The sequence below is a fragment of the Manis javanica genome, chromosome 15, assembly GCF_040802235.1.
Source record: "Manis javanica isolate MJ-LG chromosome 15, MJ_LKY, whole genome shotgun sequence".
NCBI classification, from domain to species: Eukaryota; Metazoa; Chordata; class Mammalia; order Pholidota; family Manidae; genus Manis; species Manis javanica.
In genome coordinates, this window is record NC_133170.1 from 56001976 (window position 1) to 56023793 (window position 21818).

Below are 21818 nucleotides of genomic sequence, written 5' to 3' on the forward strand. Positions count from 1 at the left end.
AAATTCACAGGACTCTCTAACAGACAAAGTGATGTTTATGATTGCTTCAAGGAAAAGAAGCACCAGACAAGATAAATAGATGGCAGTGGTACTATTTTTTTTTTTTAACTATGAGAAACCTGTCAGGAGTACTAGCTCAGGAGGAGGGTTATTCAGAAAACAATGAAGGTTCTGCTCCTTACAGGCAATGCAAAGTGAGCCAATAGATCTCTGGTCATTTAGTTTCCCAGTTTTAAAAATGAGGATTTTTATAATCTGTGACTTATGTCCCATTAATAGGCTGTGAAATCAACAGAATAGGTTGCGACAAGCATTTTAAAGAAGTGAAACAGAATAGAAACCACAGTGCGTAAGAGTAAGTGCTGCCTGCAACTGCAGAGTATACTATACATATATGCTGTGTACAAGATATGCACACAGTTTGTGTGTACTGTCTGAATATAATGGGACGTGCTACATTGTGTATATTATATAGAGCATATATAAAACACAGGTATTGTGTATGTGAGTGGTACTATAGATGGTAGTTTAAAAGCTACTGCTTTTAACTGTTAAGCTTTTAAACATTTTTTAAAACCACTTTAAACTTTCAAACTCTTGATGTGACCCACAGTGAGAAAGTTATTTTACATAGTGACTTTTATGCCACTTACAGAGTAGCTTTTAATTTACTTATTAGGTACAACGCTCTCACTTAAAAAGGCAGTTTACCTCTTCCAGCCACAGTTGATGGGTTTGCTGTAGACCATTTGGAAGAAAAAGGGCGACTGCAAGGTAAAAAGAGATATTCTTAGTAAGAATACGTAATGTATCACACTCCTCCCCTAATAATGAATGAAAATGCTCTTAGTAGAGGTTACTGAAGAGTTGAGAAGTACTCCTAATTTTAATTCACCACTCACTTTAAGACAGTGCTGTCACATATTAACAGCATCTCAAACAGCTGTGAAGCAGAAATGAAATAACTAGCAAATAGACTGTAAACTCTGCAGAGATGGGGCCAGGCTGCTGCTGTTCACACTGGTCCTTATCACACTTATTACAGTGCTCACCAGAGGACTCACCAACAGCAAGCACCCTCCGACATTTGTATTCTGAGTATTTTTTTTACTTACAAAGAGAGAGAGATAGTGTTATTCCAACACTTAGGGAATTCAGTGTAACCAAAGCCTCTAAGCCATAATGGCTGTGGCCATGGGCATTTCACCCAGTTACCATGTAGGTCTCAGACTGCCTACAGAAGAGCTACAGAGTTTGCCTGTAACGGGCAACAGAAACAAGGCTAAAAACTAGTGCTGAGATACCATGCATGCCTGCAGAGCAAAACAGCTATAATTGTCTCAAGAAATCCACCATGTCCCTCTTTTAATATCTTTTTTGAGTATCTTAAATTATAATGGTACTTCACAGCCGGTAGATAAATTATATATCTAAATATGTAAGGGGGTTCTGGAAAGTTTATCTATACATTTTAAAGGTGGGGGGAAGAAAGAAGCAAAAGCCCTAAACTGGTTAACATTAGGCTATTGAAAAATATTCTTTAAGTTATTATGATCAAATGGTAGATTTGGTGTTTAGTTATTAAACCCAATATTATATTAGTTTTATAACTGTTTCCCCTAAAATTGTCCCCCTATTAGATTAAGGCTGACCACTTCAAGGTTCATAGAGTTTAAAGCTGTTTATGTTTAAAGATGTTACACTAGAGTAAAATACAGTATCTTGTTTAGATATTTGCTACTCCAAGTATGGTCTACTGATAAAAAAACTGACATCACCTAGAAACATGTAAAAAATGCAAAATCTCAGGCCCTATCCCATACCTACTGACTCAGATTCTGCATTTTAAAAAGTTCTTCAGGGAACTCATATGCACTTTAAAGTCTGGGCATGGAAAATAAAAGTAAAGGGAAAAAAGCACCAAAGCTGATGTGAGGTGAAGGATTTACCACAAATTTAAATCAAAATCTAGATAAGTAATTATTCTTTCAATAATTATGTTTTTTGAAATCAGATTATATCTGCTTTTATTCTGAAAATGAATAAGTCACTGACCTTCAGTACAATGCTCATAAGACCCTGTGAGCACGTTCTTGAATTCTGTGCCCCACCTGCCTCACCTGCCTCACCCTGGTCCCAGTCCTACATCAGAGAGCTGCGAAAGCAACCAGCAATCTTTGTGGGGGCAAGGTGCCAAAGAGACAGGAGTTACAGAGAGGTAAGCTCCCACTTTGTAAGCTCTTCTTCCCTGGGGAAATCTGCATGTATTTGTGGCCACTGCCAGAGAGCAGAGAAGACACTAGAGATTTTAGCAATCTCACAGGGCTAGAGAGACAGAAAATAGGGTCAAGGCTGCCAAGGCAGCAAGGGTTTAAGGAGCCAACCTAATGATTAGAATGGAATTACAGAGAAGTGAGGTCAGATACTAGATAATTTTCACCCCCTTGAGGGACTGTTGGAATCTTAAGCTGTGCAAAAAAGGCAAAGAAGGAATCCAGTGGAGTTTTTAAGAGTCACAGTGCTGCTTAAGAATTCTGAAGATGACTTCTGACTCTCCGTTATAAATCCTCCATTACAATGTTCTAGAAATGGGCTATTAACTGCATGAACGATTTAGGGGTATTATAAAATGTATATAAACAATGCTTGCTAATCTTTTTCACAGACATGAACACACAGAAACAAAATGTGAATCACTAAACTCTTCATCCAAAGAGAGGAAGTTACATTGGCATGTAAACCAATCCCGGAGGCACAGGCAGAAAGTAAGTAAGTACATCTGAGTCATCATTCTTTTAAAGCTTTATGTGACAGCAAGCACAGAATCAACCATCCAACTCTGGGGAGGCGGGGAGAGGAAGAAATCAGTAATCATTTTATGACCTTACTTGAGACTTTCTTGTGAGCTAGATGAGGACCTGTCTGATTGTGGAAGAGATGTCACACTGCCAGAACTCTTCAGGTAAGTCTGAAGACTCTTCTGATAAGATGGCTCAAGGGAATTGTACAGTGTTTCAGCTTCACCAGGAAAGTGGTTTCTAAGACCCATGTATGTCCTGTAAAGCAAATGAACAAACAAAAAGTGGGGGACCACATAAAGCAATAGCTTTACATGATCAGATATTCACATAAAACATGTATATTCAAGAAGAATGAAGATGGGCCCACAGAGTTTTTAATACATTCACTATGTGTCAAGTGAATACTTCCTAAATTTAATAAGTTTCAGTGGAAAGATGGCAAGCTTTTGGGAAAAGTTCAAAATCTGGCAGTTTTGATCCTTATGGTTTGTGTGGCCTTGGGTAAATCCCCAAGTCTCTGAACATTAGTTGCCAATCTATGGAGATTCTACCTTTGCAGATCATTTTAAAGATTAGAAAATAAAATTTATGAAGTACCCCTTACCGTATTAGGTACATAACACATGCTCAATAAATGATGGTTATTTTTGTTCACAACACAAGTGAGAATGTAATAAGAATACTGATGATTATATAAATGACAATGAGAAGTAAACTGTTAGACATCAAGTATAGATTTAATGGAGAAAAATCAATCTCAATTTTACTAAAGAGCTAATCAAGTAGAATACTTGGGACACCTGGTGTTTTCATTCTCCCAGTTTAACCCCTTTCAAAGAAAAGACCAAAGTGTCTTTAAATTGTCACACAAAAAAATTATAGACTTACTTTCTTGCCTCCACTCTGGCCTCGGCATCAGCATCATGAATTCCCTTCTTAATAGTTTCAACCAAGACGGCTGCATGTCTATAAAATAAAACATCTTTAGATTCATGTGAAACTACGTATTTCACCACAAATGATATTTACTGCCTATATGTTATACATCAATCACAAAGGGGCAGGGGAAGTAAACAGATTAACTAGTTCATAATAATAAATCTAAGATTGCAAGATTTCTAATAACCCACCTCAAACATTTCATTCATATAAGATTTCTTTCTGACAAGTCAAACATTTAAAAACCTGAAAATTACCTTTTTATGGAATCCAGATAATATATTTAGTACTCAAAATTTAAAATTTTTAATGAATAAAGGACCTTCTGTGTAGTTTTTTATTAACCCACCAATGTAGAAAATGATCTAACAGTATGATCAGTTATGATCTGACTAAAGTAAATAGCCACCACAAAAGAACGCAAAGAAAATTTGAAATTATATTATGTCTACATTACCAACAAATTCTATTTTTTTAAAATGGGCTGTAAACAGATTTACTAATTTCTATGAAAGTGGAAAATCAGGAACGTATTCATGTAAATGTATGTATATTCCACACTTCAAAATTGAAATGAATGAGATATAGACCCATGCCAATGGCCAGTGACTGACTAGCTGCCCATGTTTACCTTTTTCATCTCAGAGCTACATCAGACACTGCCCAGTACATACCTGATGGCTGGTGTGGAGAAACTTTCCAACAAGTCTTTTCCTTTTTAAAATCTCCTTCCTCTGAAAGAAGGGTCTTCCTTCTATCTTAAACCATTCATTACTTGAATAATTGCACCTCAGGAAACCTATCTCACCTGACTAGAGATATATTTTTAAATTTTTGACCAATTTAACATGGAATATCTTACATAACCTATTCTACTTAAGAGACCCTCACTCACTCCACAGACAGAAGAAAATCAGAGCTATAATGAATAAGAGGAACATGACACCACAGCTTTAAAGGAAAACCAGTACAAATAACTTTCAAGCTAAATACGAATACAAAACCAACATCGTCAACTTCCAAAAAACTGCAGAGGGTAGGGAAGTGGGGAGCGGGGGGAGGATAGGATCAATGCATACCTTTCCAGTGAATGAGTTTGCCACTCTTGTAATAATAAATCTAAAAATTCAAATGAACGCCTGAAAAATAAAAGTTAATTATGACTAAATGTTATAACATTTGTACAAATGTAAATTTACAACTAAATATTAATTCTTTCTTATAATACTGCACTTTGCTCCCTGAATTAAAGTCTAAGACATGTTTTTAGGTATTGTAACTGTCAAATACTTAACTTATTTATTTATTTACATTTTCTTCTTATTTTTTATTAAGGTATCATTGATATACACTCTTATGAAGGTTTCACATGAAAAACAATGTGGTCACTACATTTACTCATATTATCAAGTCCCCATCCATACCCCACTGCAGTCACTGTCCATCAGTGTAGTAAGATGCCACAGAGTCCCTATTTGTCTTCTCTGAGCTACACTGTCTTCCCCTTGACCCCACACACATCATGTGCATCAATCATGATACCCCACAATCCCCTTCTCCCTCCCTCCCCCACCCCTCCCCTTTGGTAACCACTAGTCCCTTCTTTGAGTCTGTGAGCCTGCTGCTCTTTTGTTCCTCCAGTTTTGCTTCGTCGTTATACTCCACAAAATGAGATAAATCATTTGGTATTTGTCTTTCTCCACCTGACTTATTTCACTGAACATAATACCCTCTAGCTCCATCCATGTTGTTGCAAATAGAATTTGTTTCTTTCTTATATGGCTGAATAGTATTCCATTGTGTATATGTACCATCTCTTCTTTATCCATTCATCTACTGATGGATACTCAGGTTGCTTCCGTATCTTGGCTATTGTAAATAGTGCTGTGATAAACATAGGGGTGCATATGTCTTTTTGAAACTGGGATCCTGCATTCTTAGGGTAAATTCCTGGGAGTGGAATTCCCAGGTCAAATGGTATTTCTATTTTGAGGAACCTCCACACTGCTTTCCACAATGGGTGAACTAGTTTACATTCCCACCAGCAGTGTAGGAAGGTTCCCCTTTCTCCACATCCTTGCTAGCATTTATTGTTTCTAGTCTTTTCTATGTTGGCCATCCTAACTGGTGTGAGGTGATATCTCATTGTAGTTTTATGCTTATTTTGAGGCTCCAACTATTTATATGCTAACATGTTCAAAAATATCTTAAGGGTGCCCCATAATTTGAACTTAAAATGTTGGTCAAATATAAGATTTAATGAATTTCTTTTAATTTAAAAACTACCTGTAAAACACCTACTATGCACTAGAAACTGAAGATACCCAATGGTCACCAAGGAAGATATAATGGATCTTCCATTTCTTGTTTCCTTAAATACACATGTAAAAGAGTCTTAATCAAGTACTCGTACATTTTCTCCTTCACCCTCTAGCTCTCAAACTGGTATCTGATGACACAGCTCTGCCCTCTTTTTCTTTAAATACTTTTTCTCCACCTACTCTTAAATGGGTGCTTACCTGGTTGATGCTCATTTCAGCCCACTCCTCCTTTACAGTCTTTACTTGGCAACACTGTTTGCACCTTTAGCTCTATCAACTATGCTTCTCACACCTAGCCCTTTACCTTTAGCACTGGTCTTCAGTTCAGCTATTAATAGGTTTCAATCAGTTCATGGACATCTCTACATAGGCAATGAATGTCAACGCAAACACTACACACAAATGAACAAATCAATTCTTACCCTCTCAAATATACTCTTTTAGCCACTATTATATAGCCTAGGAAATGTGAAACAGGGAGGTTAAATTAACTTGCCCAAAAAGATAGAGCTGGGACTTACAGGCCCTGGAGTTCTGACTCCACGGCTCACAGTCTGAAGTACTTGGCATCACCTCCCTCATCCATAGTCAATTACCAAGTCTCATTTTTACACAGGAAATCTCTGGATTTATTGAATGAATCTGTTTCAACCAACTATTATTAATATTTCTCTAATTTCAGACCCTGTCTCTCTTGCATGAGCTGTAAGAATTCCTACTTAAACTAATGCTTCCCACTATCCCTTTTAATCATTGTTCACAGCTGGAATAAAAACTTTACCATTACCTCTACACCAAAATGTGTCAAAGTATAGAGTGTCAGAATTCCTCTTCAGAACATTCAAAGTCCTCTATACTGACTTCAGCCTACTCCTGTGCTCCTACAGTCCACCTCTTTTCTTCTTAACACCTTCCATTTATCACATCTCACCCCAATGGCCTGCCTGATGGCTCTGCAGCATGCGGCACGGCTTCACATCTCTGCCTGGTTTATACCCCCAACTCGCTTCCCCTACAGTTACTGAATTGCTTCCCATTTCAAGGCAATTTCATGATGCATTTATTTCCTGACTCCTCCTTCTCTGTCACATTCCTATTTCTCCATTACCATTTTCCTCAATGTAAGAAAAGGATTGATAAACTTTTTCTGTAAAGGGTGAGAGAGTAAATATTTTAGGCTTTGCATCCACATCCAGTTTCCATGTCCATGTTCTTCTTTCCTCCTTTTTAACCACCCTTCAAAAATGTAGGAAACAGTCTTAGCTTAGGGGCTGTACAAAACTAGACTGTTAGCCAGATTTGACCAGTGGGCTGTAGTTTTCTGACCCCCAACACAAAAGAGAGGTGATTAGACAATTGTCTGTCATCAGAAATCCAAATAACTTAAAAGGTAATAGTGTCTTTTTCAGCTTTTTCCTAACATTTAAAGTACTTACACAAACATATTAACCAAAAAAGAGAAAGAGTTCTTCACAGCTTTCTTAAACATCAAATGCACAAATCCTGTTTTTTATTATTGATAGTTATTAAAAACTGCAGAAATCTTAAGGACAGATTGACCAATTAGGTCTATTTACTCTGTTCTAAACACTATGTTCAAATCTACTAATGTGTATCTCATTTAATCCTCATAATTCTATGGGTTTCATACTATTTGCCCACTTACATATGTAGACATGGAGGTTCAGAGCAGTTAAATATTGCCCAAGATGGGGCAGCCGATCAGTGGCAGTTAGTTATAGGACTCTAATCAAGGCCTGACTTTAGACTCGATATTCTCTGAAAACCAGGCAGCCAGTGGCCCAAATAAATCAAAGCTTAATATGATAAAACTGAGAAATGTGGGTGGTGATAATAATCACTGCAGTCCTTTTCCCTTCTATGATCTAAGAGAAAAAACTTTTATTAAGGCTTCTGGAAGGCAAGAAATTAATGACAACCAATTTTTGTGCCAGGCTAAGAATTAAACATAATACAACATTAGGCTATACTAAAAGAAATTTTAGAAACTTACCTCCTCACAGGAACTGATTTTGATGTGCAATTGCTTGTTATTAAAGGTATAAGTCTGGGTACATGAGTATGCTGAAAAAGATGTTTTAGAAAAGACTGAAAAATATTGTACATGTCACATAATCCCTCCTTGTATTTGCCTTAAAGTATCTAGTTATGTGGGAACAGGACAAAAATATCCTAAAATCAGATTTTGAAAAAAATTAACACCAGTCAAAAAGTTTCCCCAAGTGAAGTAACAGTAATGATGACACAGTTTCTGAACGACAGGTGTGGCTGTAACATAACAAAGACAAGTTAATTGTATAATTGCAAAGAACTGGTAGGACAGTGCACTTTTTAGGAAAGGAGCACCAAGAGGAACCTGAGCATGGATCTGTCAGATTTTCTTAAGAACTATGGCTACTGTTGGTTGAAGACTTTACTATGCCATCAAAGTGGGTAAGCAGAGTGAATGAATCTACAAACCTAAGTATTGGGAAAGTACTTTGAAATGTCAATTTTAACTAAATTTTCATTCTGGCTGAACTACAGCTTTCTAGAATTCAGATAAAGTTCAATAGATAAACTCTTCTGATTTCTATTAGTAATTCTTAGGCTCTTCTTCAGTGAAGCAAACACTAAAATGTTGGTAATAGACATAAGAATAAAACAGTAACCTAAGCATACCTGTTTGATGCTTTATATCTATTTTTCTCCTGCGCTAATGGTTCAGGCTGGGTTACCTAGGAACAGGTTCTGAGATGGAGTTTAGCATGCAGGGTATTAAGAAGTACCCTTGGGATCAATGCCTGTGGAAGGGAGATGGAAGCAGGAGTGGGCAGAAGAAGAAACTGATGTGTGTGATACAGCTCAAGGGTATCTTCGCTAAGAGCTATTAAGGGGCTGTGGAGCTAAAATGGCCCTTCAGAGGAGCCTTGAAGTGGACCAAGATGGCCAAAACTTTACACTTCCGTGTCAGTCTGTTACGGTATGTGGGGAGGATAGGGGAGGGGCGAGACCTTGGGAAAGGCACTCTTTGCAGAACAGGCAATCCTTGAAGAGGTTGGCAGCTGAAGGCACTCTGCCAACAGTACTTTCAGTACTGGGGACACAAGTCTTTCATGGGAAGGAGAACGTGTGGCTCATCAGTGTGTAACGCAATCAAAATAAAGGGGAAAACTTGTTTCAGTGACTACAGAGGGAAACCACCCACAGATCTGAAGTTGCTCAAGATGAGAACAACATTCAGAGGGATGGCCTGCATGTTCCCAGCTGTTACATTGAGCATGGAAGGGCTCTGTGGATCTGCTACCCTAGAGCATCCAGAAGAACCCATTTCCCAAACATCACTATGGAGTTAAAGCCCAAGGGGACTCCCTAGCCACAACACACTATATAGGAAGTCTCACTTGCGACCATACCCCTACAGCCTACCCCAAATCCTACCATTGATTAACCCATATCCAACCCAGTGGCAGGGAGTCAGGAATCTAGCCTAACTATTGCTATGCCATATTCAGGGGGAGCTGTTACCAAAGGAAAACAGAGAGTGGCCTTCACAATTACGGATGAAGCATTCAACCAAACATCAAGTCAGAACAATTTAGACTTTACTTAAGTTATTAATACAAGTTGACGAGTGAAAAAAAAAAAAGGCTGCTCTAGAATTAAGAGAATCAGGAATCAAACAGAACAATCTATGGATGTAGTCCTGGGAAACAAAACACAGGAAACAGGAAATAACTAAAACCACCACAACAAAAAATACCTCATCTGTGTTTTTAGTAAGATGACAGGAAAGTATATCAATAAAATGAGACAAGCCTATGAAAAACAAGCAATTTGAAAACAATATATTAAGGAAGTTTTTCCTGAGAACATGTTACACAGATGTAAGACGACACAAAAAAAATCATTTAACAAATGATAAAAGACTTTGAGAGTTCCAAAATCTTTATGAAAGTAGAATAAAACTTGGTAAAAAAAAACACAAACAAACAAGAAGCAATAAATAAATGATCTACAAAAATCACCATAAATTTAAGGAGAATTCATCATGAAAAATGATCTGCTCCTAGAACTACTGGGAGAAACTCATAACGGATTATTCTATAAAGCTTCCTCAAGTTTTGTTTTTGTATGAAAGAATCAAATGGTAGCTCACTTCTTAGAGAAATAAGAAGTTAAGAAAACAATTCTTAGTGAACAAAACAATTCTGAGGGAAAAGAAATGTGAACCTAAAGTCCAATTTTTTTAGTTCTTATGTAAGGGCAAGGAAAAGCCATTTCAAAATATGTAAATTAAGAACATGAAATACACATGAAAATTAAGAACACACTAACACCAAACAAGAATTACCCAGAACCAATTAAAAATGGGAAGAGTTTACTAATAAACACTGGTCAGGAATGAAAACTTAAAGTCCAGTTAGTTTCAATTACTGAAAATGAAAATGTTTTTGTTCAATTTTATTATAAAGGAGAAAAAAATAACATGCAAAGGTGGGGAAAGGAGACCAGAAATTTTATTATTGACAATGACAAAGAAAAGGGAACTTCTAAGAAAATAAGAGGAAAGCGCAATAAACAGAAAACAGAAATGACAGAAAAAAAAGTATTTCAAAATGGTAACAGTCAAAAACTGACCATACAGGAAAGTAAAGAAAATAACTGTTAGAGGAAAGAAATTAACAAAAACTACAATCAAAATTTGCCAGATAAAGCAGCTTTTTAAAATACAAGATCATAAAGAACCTGAATAATTTAAGTATTAAAATAGATTTCATGATGAACAAAGTACTCATAATCTATAAGCAAATTCCTTATCTTCCAAACTGAAGGACGATGTAAATTTATGATACCAATAAAATTCAAGTTATTTACCAAAGAAGAAATCATACAACTAAATTCTCAGATTAAAATATGATGGAATTACAAAGTGGTAAGAACAAAAGAACCACCTGAAAATGCAAAGAATATTATCATGTAATGCAAAAAAGAAGCTGAAATAGAAATTACACATGATTAGGAAAGATGAAATAAAGAGAATATGGTCAATTTAAATCACTGGGGTGCTGCCAATGTCAAACTCAGAAGACCAATAGCTTATACATTAAACAACAAAAACTATGACCTAAGATATCATAAGAATATACCACAAAAGCCTAGGGTGGGGGAAAAAATTTAAGACAAAGCAAATCAAAGAAAGGAATTAAGAAACTTAAATATAACAATTAAAAAATTAGAAAAAATTAAAAGAACCCCACTTGGAACCAATACAACTAAAACTTGAAGCTTATAAAGGGGCTGTAACAATACCTCCTGCAGGTGCTTAAAAAATGCTAATATAACCACAGTGGCAGAGATTTTTTTAAAAAAATTAAGAGGATACAGTATACAACTTCATGCCAAAGACTTAAAATCTATATAAAATTGATATTCTGAGAAAAACACAAATAACCAGTACTACCTCAAAAAGAGATGTAAGAATATCATTACAAATGTTATTAGATGACGTCAAAGGTCAGTAAACCCTAGTAAAAGAATAATGCAACAAAATACATAGAAACAGAAAAAGGGAATTCCACAAAGGACATATATTAAAATTAATGTCAAATTGTTAACTGAAGTATTAGCCAACTGAATCTAGCAGTATCATAATGTACAGTGGCCAAGCAGAATTTAGTTCACGGATGTACAACAGATAAATGAAAAATTTATCTGTTGTACATTCCACAGAGACGTGGAATCTATTTCTGACCAAAATTTAGTAAAATATGAATAGAAGTAAATTCCCATAATTCAATATACAACATCATACAAACCCACAACAATCATATTTAAAGTACTTCCATTAAACTCAGGGGCAAAACAAAGATCTCAATTCTCACTATTTTTCAACACTGTTATGAAGGTGCCAGATTTAGAGAACCTTAAAAAAAATTAAAACAGAAAAAGAAGACCATCTCCATTGATAGATCCTTTTTTTAATAGGCACTAGATTTTATATCTGAAAAAAAAAAACCTTCTAGTACAGCAGTATTAAAAAGAAACTTTATTTCTTTAACAGGGAAGGAAAAACTGATCAAGAAATTGAAAGGGCATTCAAGAAACAGATATCTCTCTACCTCTCTCTATATATGAAAATTTACTACATGAAAATGATGGCATTTCAAAAAAGGACTAAACTACAATTCACTACATTCTACTCGGTCAACTGGTTTTGTTTTTGGGGAAGATCATGTTAGATACCTACACTTTACACACAAAAAAAATCCAGTTAGATGTTAAGTTAAGAAACAAAACATTAAGGTTTTAAACAATTTAGTATTTTTATAACCGTATAATGGGAAAGGTCATTTTAACTGTAAGAGGAACCATAAAAGGAATACTGTGTCAGTGCATAAAAATGTTAAAGTTCTATATATAATAAATGATAGTTTAAACAATACCGGAGAATTGACAGGCAGAAAACATTTGCAACACAGAATATATAAAAGGCCTTAGAAGTCAGTGAGGAAAAAATTCAGAGTATAAACTGGCAAGCCAAAGAAGAAATACAAAAGGAAAAAAAAATCTTTCTAAAAATAAGAGATGCAAAGAATATGAAATATTACTCCATTTATTAAATAATAAAACCTTTAAGAGACTGATAATATACAACGTTGGTAAAAGACAGAGAAAAAGGACCCCCTAAACTTCAGGGAGAAGAATGGTGGGGACAATTTAATGTTGTGTTCTAACAGAGAACTGATTTAGACAGTATCTCGTAGGCACACCTCAGAGATACTGTGGGTTCATCTTGAGATTACCATTTGCATTTTATTATTTTTAATAAAAAGTATATCACAATTAAGTGAGCCAAGTGAATTTTTTGGTTACCTAGAGCATACAAGTTGTTTATTCTATATTGTAGTCTGTTATATGCATAACTGCATTGTCTAAAAAAAAACCCCAATGTGCATACCTTAATTAAAAAATACTTTATTGGTAAAAAATGCTCACCATTAGCTGAACTTTCAATGAGTCATAATCTTTTTGCTGGTGGAGGGTCTTGACTTGATACTAATGGATGGTGGTTGCTGAAGGTTGGGGTGGCTGTGGCAATTTCTTCTTAAGAAAACAATGACATCTGCTGCTATCAGTTGACTATTCCTTTCACAAAAGATTTCTCTGTAGCTGTTTGATAGTATTTTATCCACAGAACTTCTTTGAAAATCAGAACTGATTGTCTCAAACCCTGCTTCTATTTAATCAACAAAGTTGATGTAATATTTTGAATCCTTTGTTGTTATTCCAACCATCTTCACAGTGTTTTCACCAGGCACATATTCCATCTCAGGAAACCACTTTCTTTGCTCATCCAAAAGTAGCAGCTCCTTATCCATTCAAGTCTCATCATCAGATGGCAGCAATTAAGCCAAATCTTCAGGCTCCACTTCTAATTCTAGTTTTCTTGCTATTCCTATAACATCTGCTGTTACTTCCTCCACTGAAGGCTTAAACCCCTCAAACTCACCCATGAAGTCTGGAATCAACTTCTTCCAAACCTGTTAATATTGATATTTTGACCTCTTCCCATGTCTCATGAATGTTCTTAATGACATCCAGAATGGCGAATCATTTCCAGAAGGTTTTCAATTTCCTTTGCCTGGAGCCATCAGAGAAATCACTATCTATGGCAGCTACAGCCTCATGAAATGTATTTCTTAATAAGACTTGCAAGCTGAAATTATTCCTTGATCCCTGGGTTGCAGAATGTATGTTTGGGTAGCAGGCATGAAAACAATCTTGTACATTCCCATCTGAGTTCTTGGGCAATCAGGTGCACTGTCAATGAAGATATTTGGAAAGGAACCTTTTTTTTAAGCAGTCTGTCTCAACAGTGAGCTTAAAAATATCCAGTAAACCATGTGGTAAACAGATGTGCTGTCATCTAGGCTTTGTTGTTTCATTTATAGTGCAGAACACTGGCAGAGTAGAGTCAGCATAATTCTGAAGGGTCCGAGAATTTTCAGAATGGTAGATGAGCACTGGCTTCAACTTAAAGTCCCCAGGTATATCAGTCCCTAGCCGAGAGTTAGCCTATCCTTTGCAGCTTTGAAGCCAGACATTGACACTGTCTCTCAGTCTATGAAAGCTCTAGATGGCAACTTTTTTCCAATATAAGGTTGTTTCATCTACATTGTAAATTTGTTTAGCATAACCACTTTCATTAATGATCTGAGCTAGATCTCCTGGGTAACTTGCTGCAGCTTCTCCATTAGCACTTACTGCTCCTCTTACACTTTTCTGTTATGGAAATGGATTCTTTCCTTAAACCTCATGAACCAACCTCTGCTAGTTTCAAACTCTTCTGCAGCTTTCTCACTTCTCTCAGCCTTCACAGAACTGAAGAGAGTTAGGGTCTTGCTCTGGATTAGCATTCGGCTTAAGGGAATATCCACTAAAACTTTCTACATATCAGCAATAAGGACATTTTGCTTTCTTATCGTTTGTGTGTCCACTGGAGAAGCACTTTCAATTTCACTCAAGAACCTTTCCTTGGCATTCACAACTTGGCTAACTTTGCTTCGGTTCAAGAGGCTTGGCTTTCAGCATGCCTTTCTTGCTAAGCTTAGTCATTTCTAGTTTTTTTATTTAAAGTGAGAGAAGGCAACTCTTCCTTTCACTGCAACACTTAGAGGCCATCATAGGGTTATTAATTAGCCTAATTTCAATATTGTTGCATCTCATGGAATAGGGAGGCCCAAGGAGAGGGGAGACAGGAGAACAGCTAGTTGGTGAAGCAGTCAGGACACACACATTTAGTTCATTGTCTCATGTGGGAGTGGTTCATGGTGCCTCAAAACAATTACAATAGTAACATCAAAGATCACTGCTCACAGATGACCGTAACAAATATAATAATAATGAAAAAGTTTTGAGATATTGAGAGAATTGCCAAACTATGACAGAGAGACACAAAGCAGGCAAATAATGTTTAAAAAATGGTGTCAACAGACCTGCTTGATGCATGGCTGCCACAAAACTTCATTTTGTAAAAAATGCAGTATCTTTGAAGCACAATAAAATTAGGTGTGTCTGTGTATGTATGGACAGGGATGCTGCCCAAGGACATGCAGCTTAAAAAGCAAGTTAAGACATATTACATATTTACACATATGTAAAATATAAATACTACATTTACATTTTGTGGTAAATATAGTTTGTATAGGCACAGATGTTTGGAAAATATATAATAAATGGCTAGAGTAATCAGTTGTAGAAGAGCAGAATTCAAAAGGGGAGTTATTTAACTGGTCTTTGTATACCTTCAAGATACGGATGGTGAGAAATACTAAGAATTTGCCTGTCATCTTTTACCCCAGCCTCTAACATTTTTACTGTTTTACATTTGCCTGTTACTACCCATAACATGATTAAACAAACACATGTACATGTACGTTATATTCTGTATGCTTGGCATGTTTACTTTGTGATCCTCTGCATTACTTAACTGTTCTATAATAACTATAATAACCATGTATTGCTTTTATTATCAGAGAAATAATTCAAAGTGATTTTTCCCTGGGGGTTAAAAGAAAAAACAATGACTTTTTGAAGTACATTGAAAGAAAGAGAGAGAGAGGGAGGGAGGAAGAAGAAAGACAGAAAAAAAGAAAAGAACCTACCCGGATGATGAACCTGATTGCCGCACACCCAGAAGTTGCCATGACTTTTGCACTATTGGGGACGAGATTAAAAAGCGTAGGTACAATGGCTTCAGCGCCATGATCAAACTTATTTCCCAAAACTGTTGAAAGATGGCTACAGAGGAAGACAAAAAAAAAGGTAGAAAGGGAATTGCAAATATTATGTATTTCTTTCTTTTTCCATTCCATTAACAGTCTAGTCCAAAGTTGAAATTTGATTATTTCACCATCTCTTTGCAATGGCACTTGGAGAAGCCACCTGATCTCAGAATTTAACCATTAACATGACAGGTAAAACATTCAGCTATACTTGTTCTGATATTTAGTCTTTATCCATTAGTTATTGCCATTCTGATGTCCTAGTATCAAATTTAAGTTCAACATATTTCATGAACAAGCTGAAAATCTTGCCCACATCAGTACTTATTCAGACATTCTCTATTTCTACTAATGGTACCACCACTGTTTTAGTGACAAATACTCCCTGACATCTTTGGTGTAGGATTTCAGAATTCTTGACAGAAAATACAGGTCTACTATTCACCAGTAGTTGGGTGATCCTAAGGACTTCTGTCTTCTTTTTCCAAATTTGTAGTTAAACAACAATACAGCCTTTAGTTGTATGATTTCAGTTAAAACACTTAGGAAAGATGCTATAATTACTCATAGTTCTGACAATGCTTGTGGTAACTGGTTAATTTTTACATATTTGTATCTTATATAAAACACATGGTTGGGATACAGTTTGCCCCCAAAATTCAGGTTCTTGATACAAAGAGAGCAGAGATGCTCAGACTCAGACCTATTTGCTAATATTCAGGCATACAATGTCTAAGCTCACCGGCAAAAAGCAGCCTCAAATCAGCAACAGAGAGGTAACATCTCCCTGTGCCTGGATGCCGTCTTCCTTTCAAGAGTGAGTTTTGTTCTGGTAGGCAGGTAATGTACTTGGGAATCAGCTTGATCTTTGTAAGCTGACTGGGAGGAGACTTCTACGGAGCTAGTTCAGTACTGTTCCTAAACAATTCTGGTTCACTGCCAAGTGCTGGGTGTTCCCACAAGGTTTTTCCATCTGGCTCACCAGAACTTGAACCTATCCCACCTCTGGGATTTATTGTTTACCGTACAGGTTCCAGCAGTAGTTCTTTCTGGTCCTCAGGGAGTTGCACATTTCATATGCACAGATTAGTATTCAGCTAGACTATGATCATAGGATCCCCTATGCAGATTTCTATAGCTCTTTTTCTGTGTACCTATCTTTTCTCCAGTATTCAGCACTGCAAATTTTAGCCACCTTAGTGCCCAGAAACTCCAGTCTGTTTGTTCAATTCAGTGAAACTGCCTTCCTCTGCTTGGTTCTCTTTCCCATGGTCCAGACAGTGCCTCCAGATCAAACTGTGCTGACTGTACTGCTCAACGGCTTTTTGTTTCTTTCAAGAACCAGAATCAGTCCTGTTCTGTCCACTGTCCATAATTTTTAAATGGTTATTTTACATATTTTGTCCAGTTTTCTGCAAGAGGGCCAGCCTTATAATAGTTATTGCATCGTTGTGTCAGAAGCAGAATTCTTATTATGTAATAGATTTCAAGGTAACATTTTGTGGATTTTTGTTCTGCTTTGTTTTATTAATAAGAGATATTCAATTATTTTGGTACATTGCTTTGTATTTAGTGATCTTGTAAAGTCCCTTCATTACAATATTTATCTACAGATTTCTTGTGGTTTTCTGGCTGGAAATTATGTCATCTCTTAATAATGACAGTTTTGTTCCTTCTCTTGCAATCCGCATGGCTTTTATTTCCTGTTGGGGTTTTTTTCCCCCTGTTTTAAATAGGACATCTAATACAATCCTGATTAGAAATATTAATAGTAGGCATCTTTGTGTTATCTACCTTCAAAGGAATGCTTCTACACTGACATATGCAGGTTGGGAGTATTCAGGTTGGGAGTAGAGGCAAAAGGAATCTAAGTGTTCTACCATCTTTGAATTTGGGAGAATATAAACATATGGAATAAATTTAGATCTTGTTAAGTTAATTACGCATGTTACAATTCCAAAGTAATTATTAAAATATCAGAAATGGCTTAAGATCCAAGTTAATAAAGAGAAAATTGAATTTAGCCAGTTCTCAGACCCATTCATTTTCTTTTTATACTCATAAAATTAGTGACCAAAAATGCACTAGTAACGCTTTAGATATATAGACACATTTTAATGTTGGTATAAAGTGCTGTTAAGAAAGATTAAAAAAAAAATCACAAAAACTGAATCCTTATGTAATAATCTTAAAGAATATATGTAAATCTATAAATTCATAATATGTAATAAATAACCTTTATGTAAAAAATCATAATAAAAATGATTTTTAGATTATATATATGTTTTTTTTTGGTTATTCCACTACTGCCTTATTAATGAATCAATGAGTACTAAATTCACTCATAAACAATACATATCACATGGGAGAGAGTGGTTGGGGAGTGGGTAAAATAGGTGATGGCAATAAAAAGGCAAAAAGTTGCAATTATAATATGTTAGTCATGGGGATTTAAGTACAACATAAGGAATACATTTCATAATATTGCAGTATCTTTGTATGTTGACAGATAGTAACTATGTCTACTGGGGTGAGCATTTAATAATGTAGACTACTGTCAAATCACTATGTTGTACACCTGATAATACTGTGTATCAACTACATTTGAATTAAAAAAAAGATACATCACAAAAAAAATATACTTACGCTACAGTAATGCAAGCTTCTCTAACCACCTGGGACCTAAGATCCTTAGCTGAAAGTTTAAGTGCTCCATCTAACAAGCGCAAATGTTGGAAAAAGCAATCATACTGAGCAGCTCCAGCAACAAGCAATGATCGAATTTTCTTAAGCTGAAATAAGGACAATTTTCATTACTGACATAACAGGTAGCAGGGCAAAAAAAAAAACAAAACTACCTAACTTCATTATTTGAATAAAATTTTAAAGTAACATTTCACTGTATTTCCAATATAACTATATTCAGATATTTTAACAGTATTAAGTGTATCTTATAAATAAACATGCAAGCCAAAAAAAACCACAACTGCTTCTGGAAAAGAACACTGCATATTTAATTATATGTATAACAGACCTAGGTAATATGTGAACAGGTAAGTATATTTTAAAGTTTTGAGGGGAACTTTCTTTTTATTGTGGTAAAATACACATTAACATAAAATTTACTATATTAACTACTTTAAAGTATACAATTCAGTGTAATTAATGAAAATATTGGGCAACCATTACCACTATCTACTGAGTTTATTTTTTAAAGAAACAAATTAAAAAAATATATTCATTCATAAGCAAAAGTACAGAACCAAAGGACCAACCATTCAGCCATCTTCATGTCCATATTTTAACATTATCACACTTACTTTGTGAAACAAATAGCTGTCTCTCCCTATTTCTGTATCTATAGCATTACTTTTTAGTATAGGAATGTCAAGTGTTTTCCATATAAACAACAAACATACCTAATAAAATTACATAAATCAAGAGATACCCACAGGTGCACATCTATGCTCACACATAACTCAGAACCTAAAAGTTTACCTACCATACCCATTATTTTGCATAATTTTACATTAAACTGAGGTTTTCTAGAATTTTAAAGATATCTTTAAAATTAAAATAGCTGAATTAAGCGCAATATACATAAGTCCCAGGAAAGGCAGTACAGCATGGAGAAGACAAGTAATGACTCTAGCATCTTACTATGCTGATAGACACTGACTGCAATGGGGGTAGGGGTGAGGACTTCATAATATGGGTGAATGTTGTTGAAACCACAGTGTTGTTCATGTAAAACTTTCATAAGATTGTATATCAACAATATTCTAATAAAAAAACAAATGAAACTAAAAAAAAATACTGGATTAAAGTTGAAAAAAAATACTATGAATATTAGAAAAAAATTTAAAAGAATAGTTGTATAATCTTAGGGTGTGTAAGGAAAGGAAACTATCATAAGCAGAAGAGAAATATGGCTTCTAAACAGGTTAACTAAAAACAAAACATCACAATATGGTAGGAAAAAATTATCTGCAACATGTAAGTGTGATACACAAAGAATGACAATAAAATAAGAAAAAGATATATAATCCAGTATTATATTGGGCAAAATATACAAAAATGTGCTTACTAGTGATAAGCAAATGCTTATCACTAATTTTCCTCCATCAGACTGAGACTGGCAAAAATTGAAAAGACTTTATAGCATCCAGCTCCAGAAAGAAAACAGATGTCCTTATTGTAAGATTATGAATGATTAACACCTTTGTTCAAAATATTTTGGCAACATCTATTATAACTATACATATTCTTTACCTGACAACTCCACTTTAAAAACTAATGTACAAAAATAAAAACACTATTGTTATAAATGTGTGCAAGGATATTTGCTGCAATATTGTTAAAAAGAGCAAAAAAAAATTTAAGTCCATCAAATGAGAAATGGTTTAATAAATTACATGGTGCCTTTTAACTAAGGAATATATTATATATATTGATCTGCATCCAATAAATATCTGAGCAACTATTATATATGTGACACCTACACCAAGTGTACTGAATGGGCATGATTTGTTAAGTGCAAAAAACCCATTACTAAGTAATGTATCTAGCTAGTATGATCTCATTTAATTTTATAAAAGGGGTAGGTGGGGAAAAAAACTGTTTATCTTGTCATACATTTCTGAGTACACATCCATAGAAAAAGTTATATTCTAAAATGCAAGCATTTGTTTCCTTAATAGGGAGTAAACTACTGACTTTTTCCTTTATAATCTTCTGCACTGTTTCACTTACTCAATAAGCCTGTGTAACTTTTCTAATAAAACTCTTAAGTACAAAGTTTGTGTTTTACATAGACAACATTTAATTTGTCGGGTTTCTCCAAAGATCACCTGTGACAGAGGTCTTTCTATATCAGACCAATCTCAGAATTGATGAAAGAATCGTAAACCATATTTAACAAATTTAGAATACATTCTCTGTTAATATTTTATTATCTTAAAATATTCAGACTTCCTCTCAAAGAGAAGCTAAAAATTATCTTTTGATTTATTAATCAAAATGCACATTAGGAGCTCTCAGAACAGAAAAAAGTCTTCAAATGGAACTCCTCTGGCTCCTTGAGGACACTGAGGAAACTCATTTGGTACATCAAATGTAAATTTGACAAATTCACACACTTTAAAATACACAGTTTTTGTCCATGTAAATATTAATTAAAAATTGATTAAATAATTTTTTTGAGAAATTCAGGCTAAATAAAACATTCTTAATGCAAGGATATCAGACTGTTTTTTTTAAATTTTTTTTATTAAGGTATGATTGATATACACTCTTACGGAGGTTTCACATGAAAAAACAATGTGGTTATTATATTCACCCACATTATCAAGTCCCCACCCATACCCCAATGTAGTCACTGTTCATCAGTATAGTAAGATGCTACAGATCCACTATGTCCCTTCTCTGTGCTACACTGTTCTCCCCGTGACCCCCCACACCATGTGTACTAAACATAACACCCCTCAGTCCCCTTCTCCCTCCCTCCCCCCCCACCCTCCCCTTTGGTAGCTACTAATTCATTCTTGGAGTATCAGACTGTTTTTTAAGTCAGGGGTGAAAAATATCACATTCAGAGAGAGAAAGATGACAAAATAAAGAATAAAACAGATAAATGGACATACTGGTGTGAATTTATGTCAATACTCAAAATAGTGAGGATGCAGACAAATGAGCTGCTTCACTGATAAACTTTACAGGAACTGAGAACAGTGATGATGAACAACTATGTAACCCACACAGAAACAGGGCCCTGAGGCATCAGTGAAGCCCACATTTCCCTGGTCAGTCAACAAGAGACCATGTGGAGAGAGTAACACCTGATCAAAACTCGCTCAGAAATTTCCACCATCTCAGTGTGTCTTCCAGAAAGACATGTTGCCTATGAGACTCTCTATTTCCTAAGTGAATACCATATAATACTACTACTGAATTTCCATGTTTTTGAAATA

The 21818-nt window shown here is 35.2% G+C and overlaps 1 protein-coding gene across 44 annotated transcripts in view; it reads right to left on the reverse strand.

Annotated features, from left to right (window-relative positions):
* The window catches only part of CLASP2 (cytoplasmic linker associated protein 2), a 205343-nt gene that overhangs the window by 85251 nt on the left and 98274 nt on the right, over positions 1-21818 (reverse strand). For all 44 annotated transcript variants that reach the window (XR_012125822.1, XM_073223506.1, XM_073223522.1 and 41 more), the window contains 7 exons: positions 18496-18641; positions 15730-15865; positions 8076-8146; positions 4820-4879; positions 3690-3767; positions 2889-3056; positions 712-767 (listed from right to left, as the gene is read on the reverse strand). Coding sequence is in view for 43 of the 44 variants with exons in the window: in XM_073223506.1 (XP_073079607.1) it covers positions 712-767; positions 2889-3056; positions 3690-3767; positions 4820-4879; positions 8076-8146; positions 15730-15865; positions 18496-18641 (715 nt within the window). In the remaining variant the exon portion in view is untranslated. The remainder of the gene's footprint in view (positions 1-711; positions 768-2888; positions 3057-3689; positions 3768-4819; positions 4880-8075; positions 8147-15729; positions 15866-18495; positions 18642-21818) is intronic.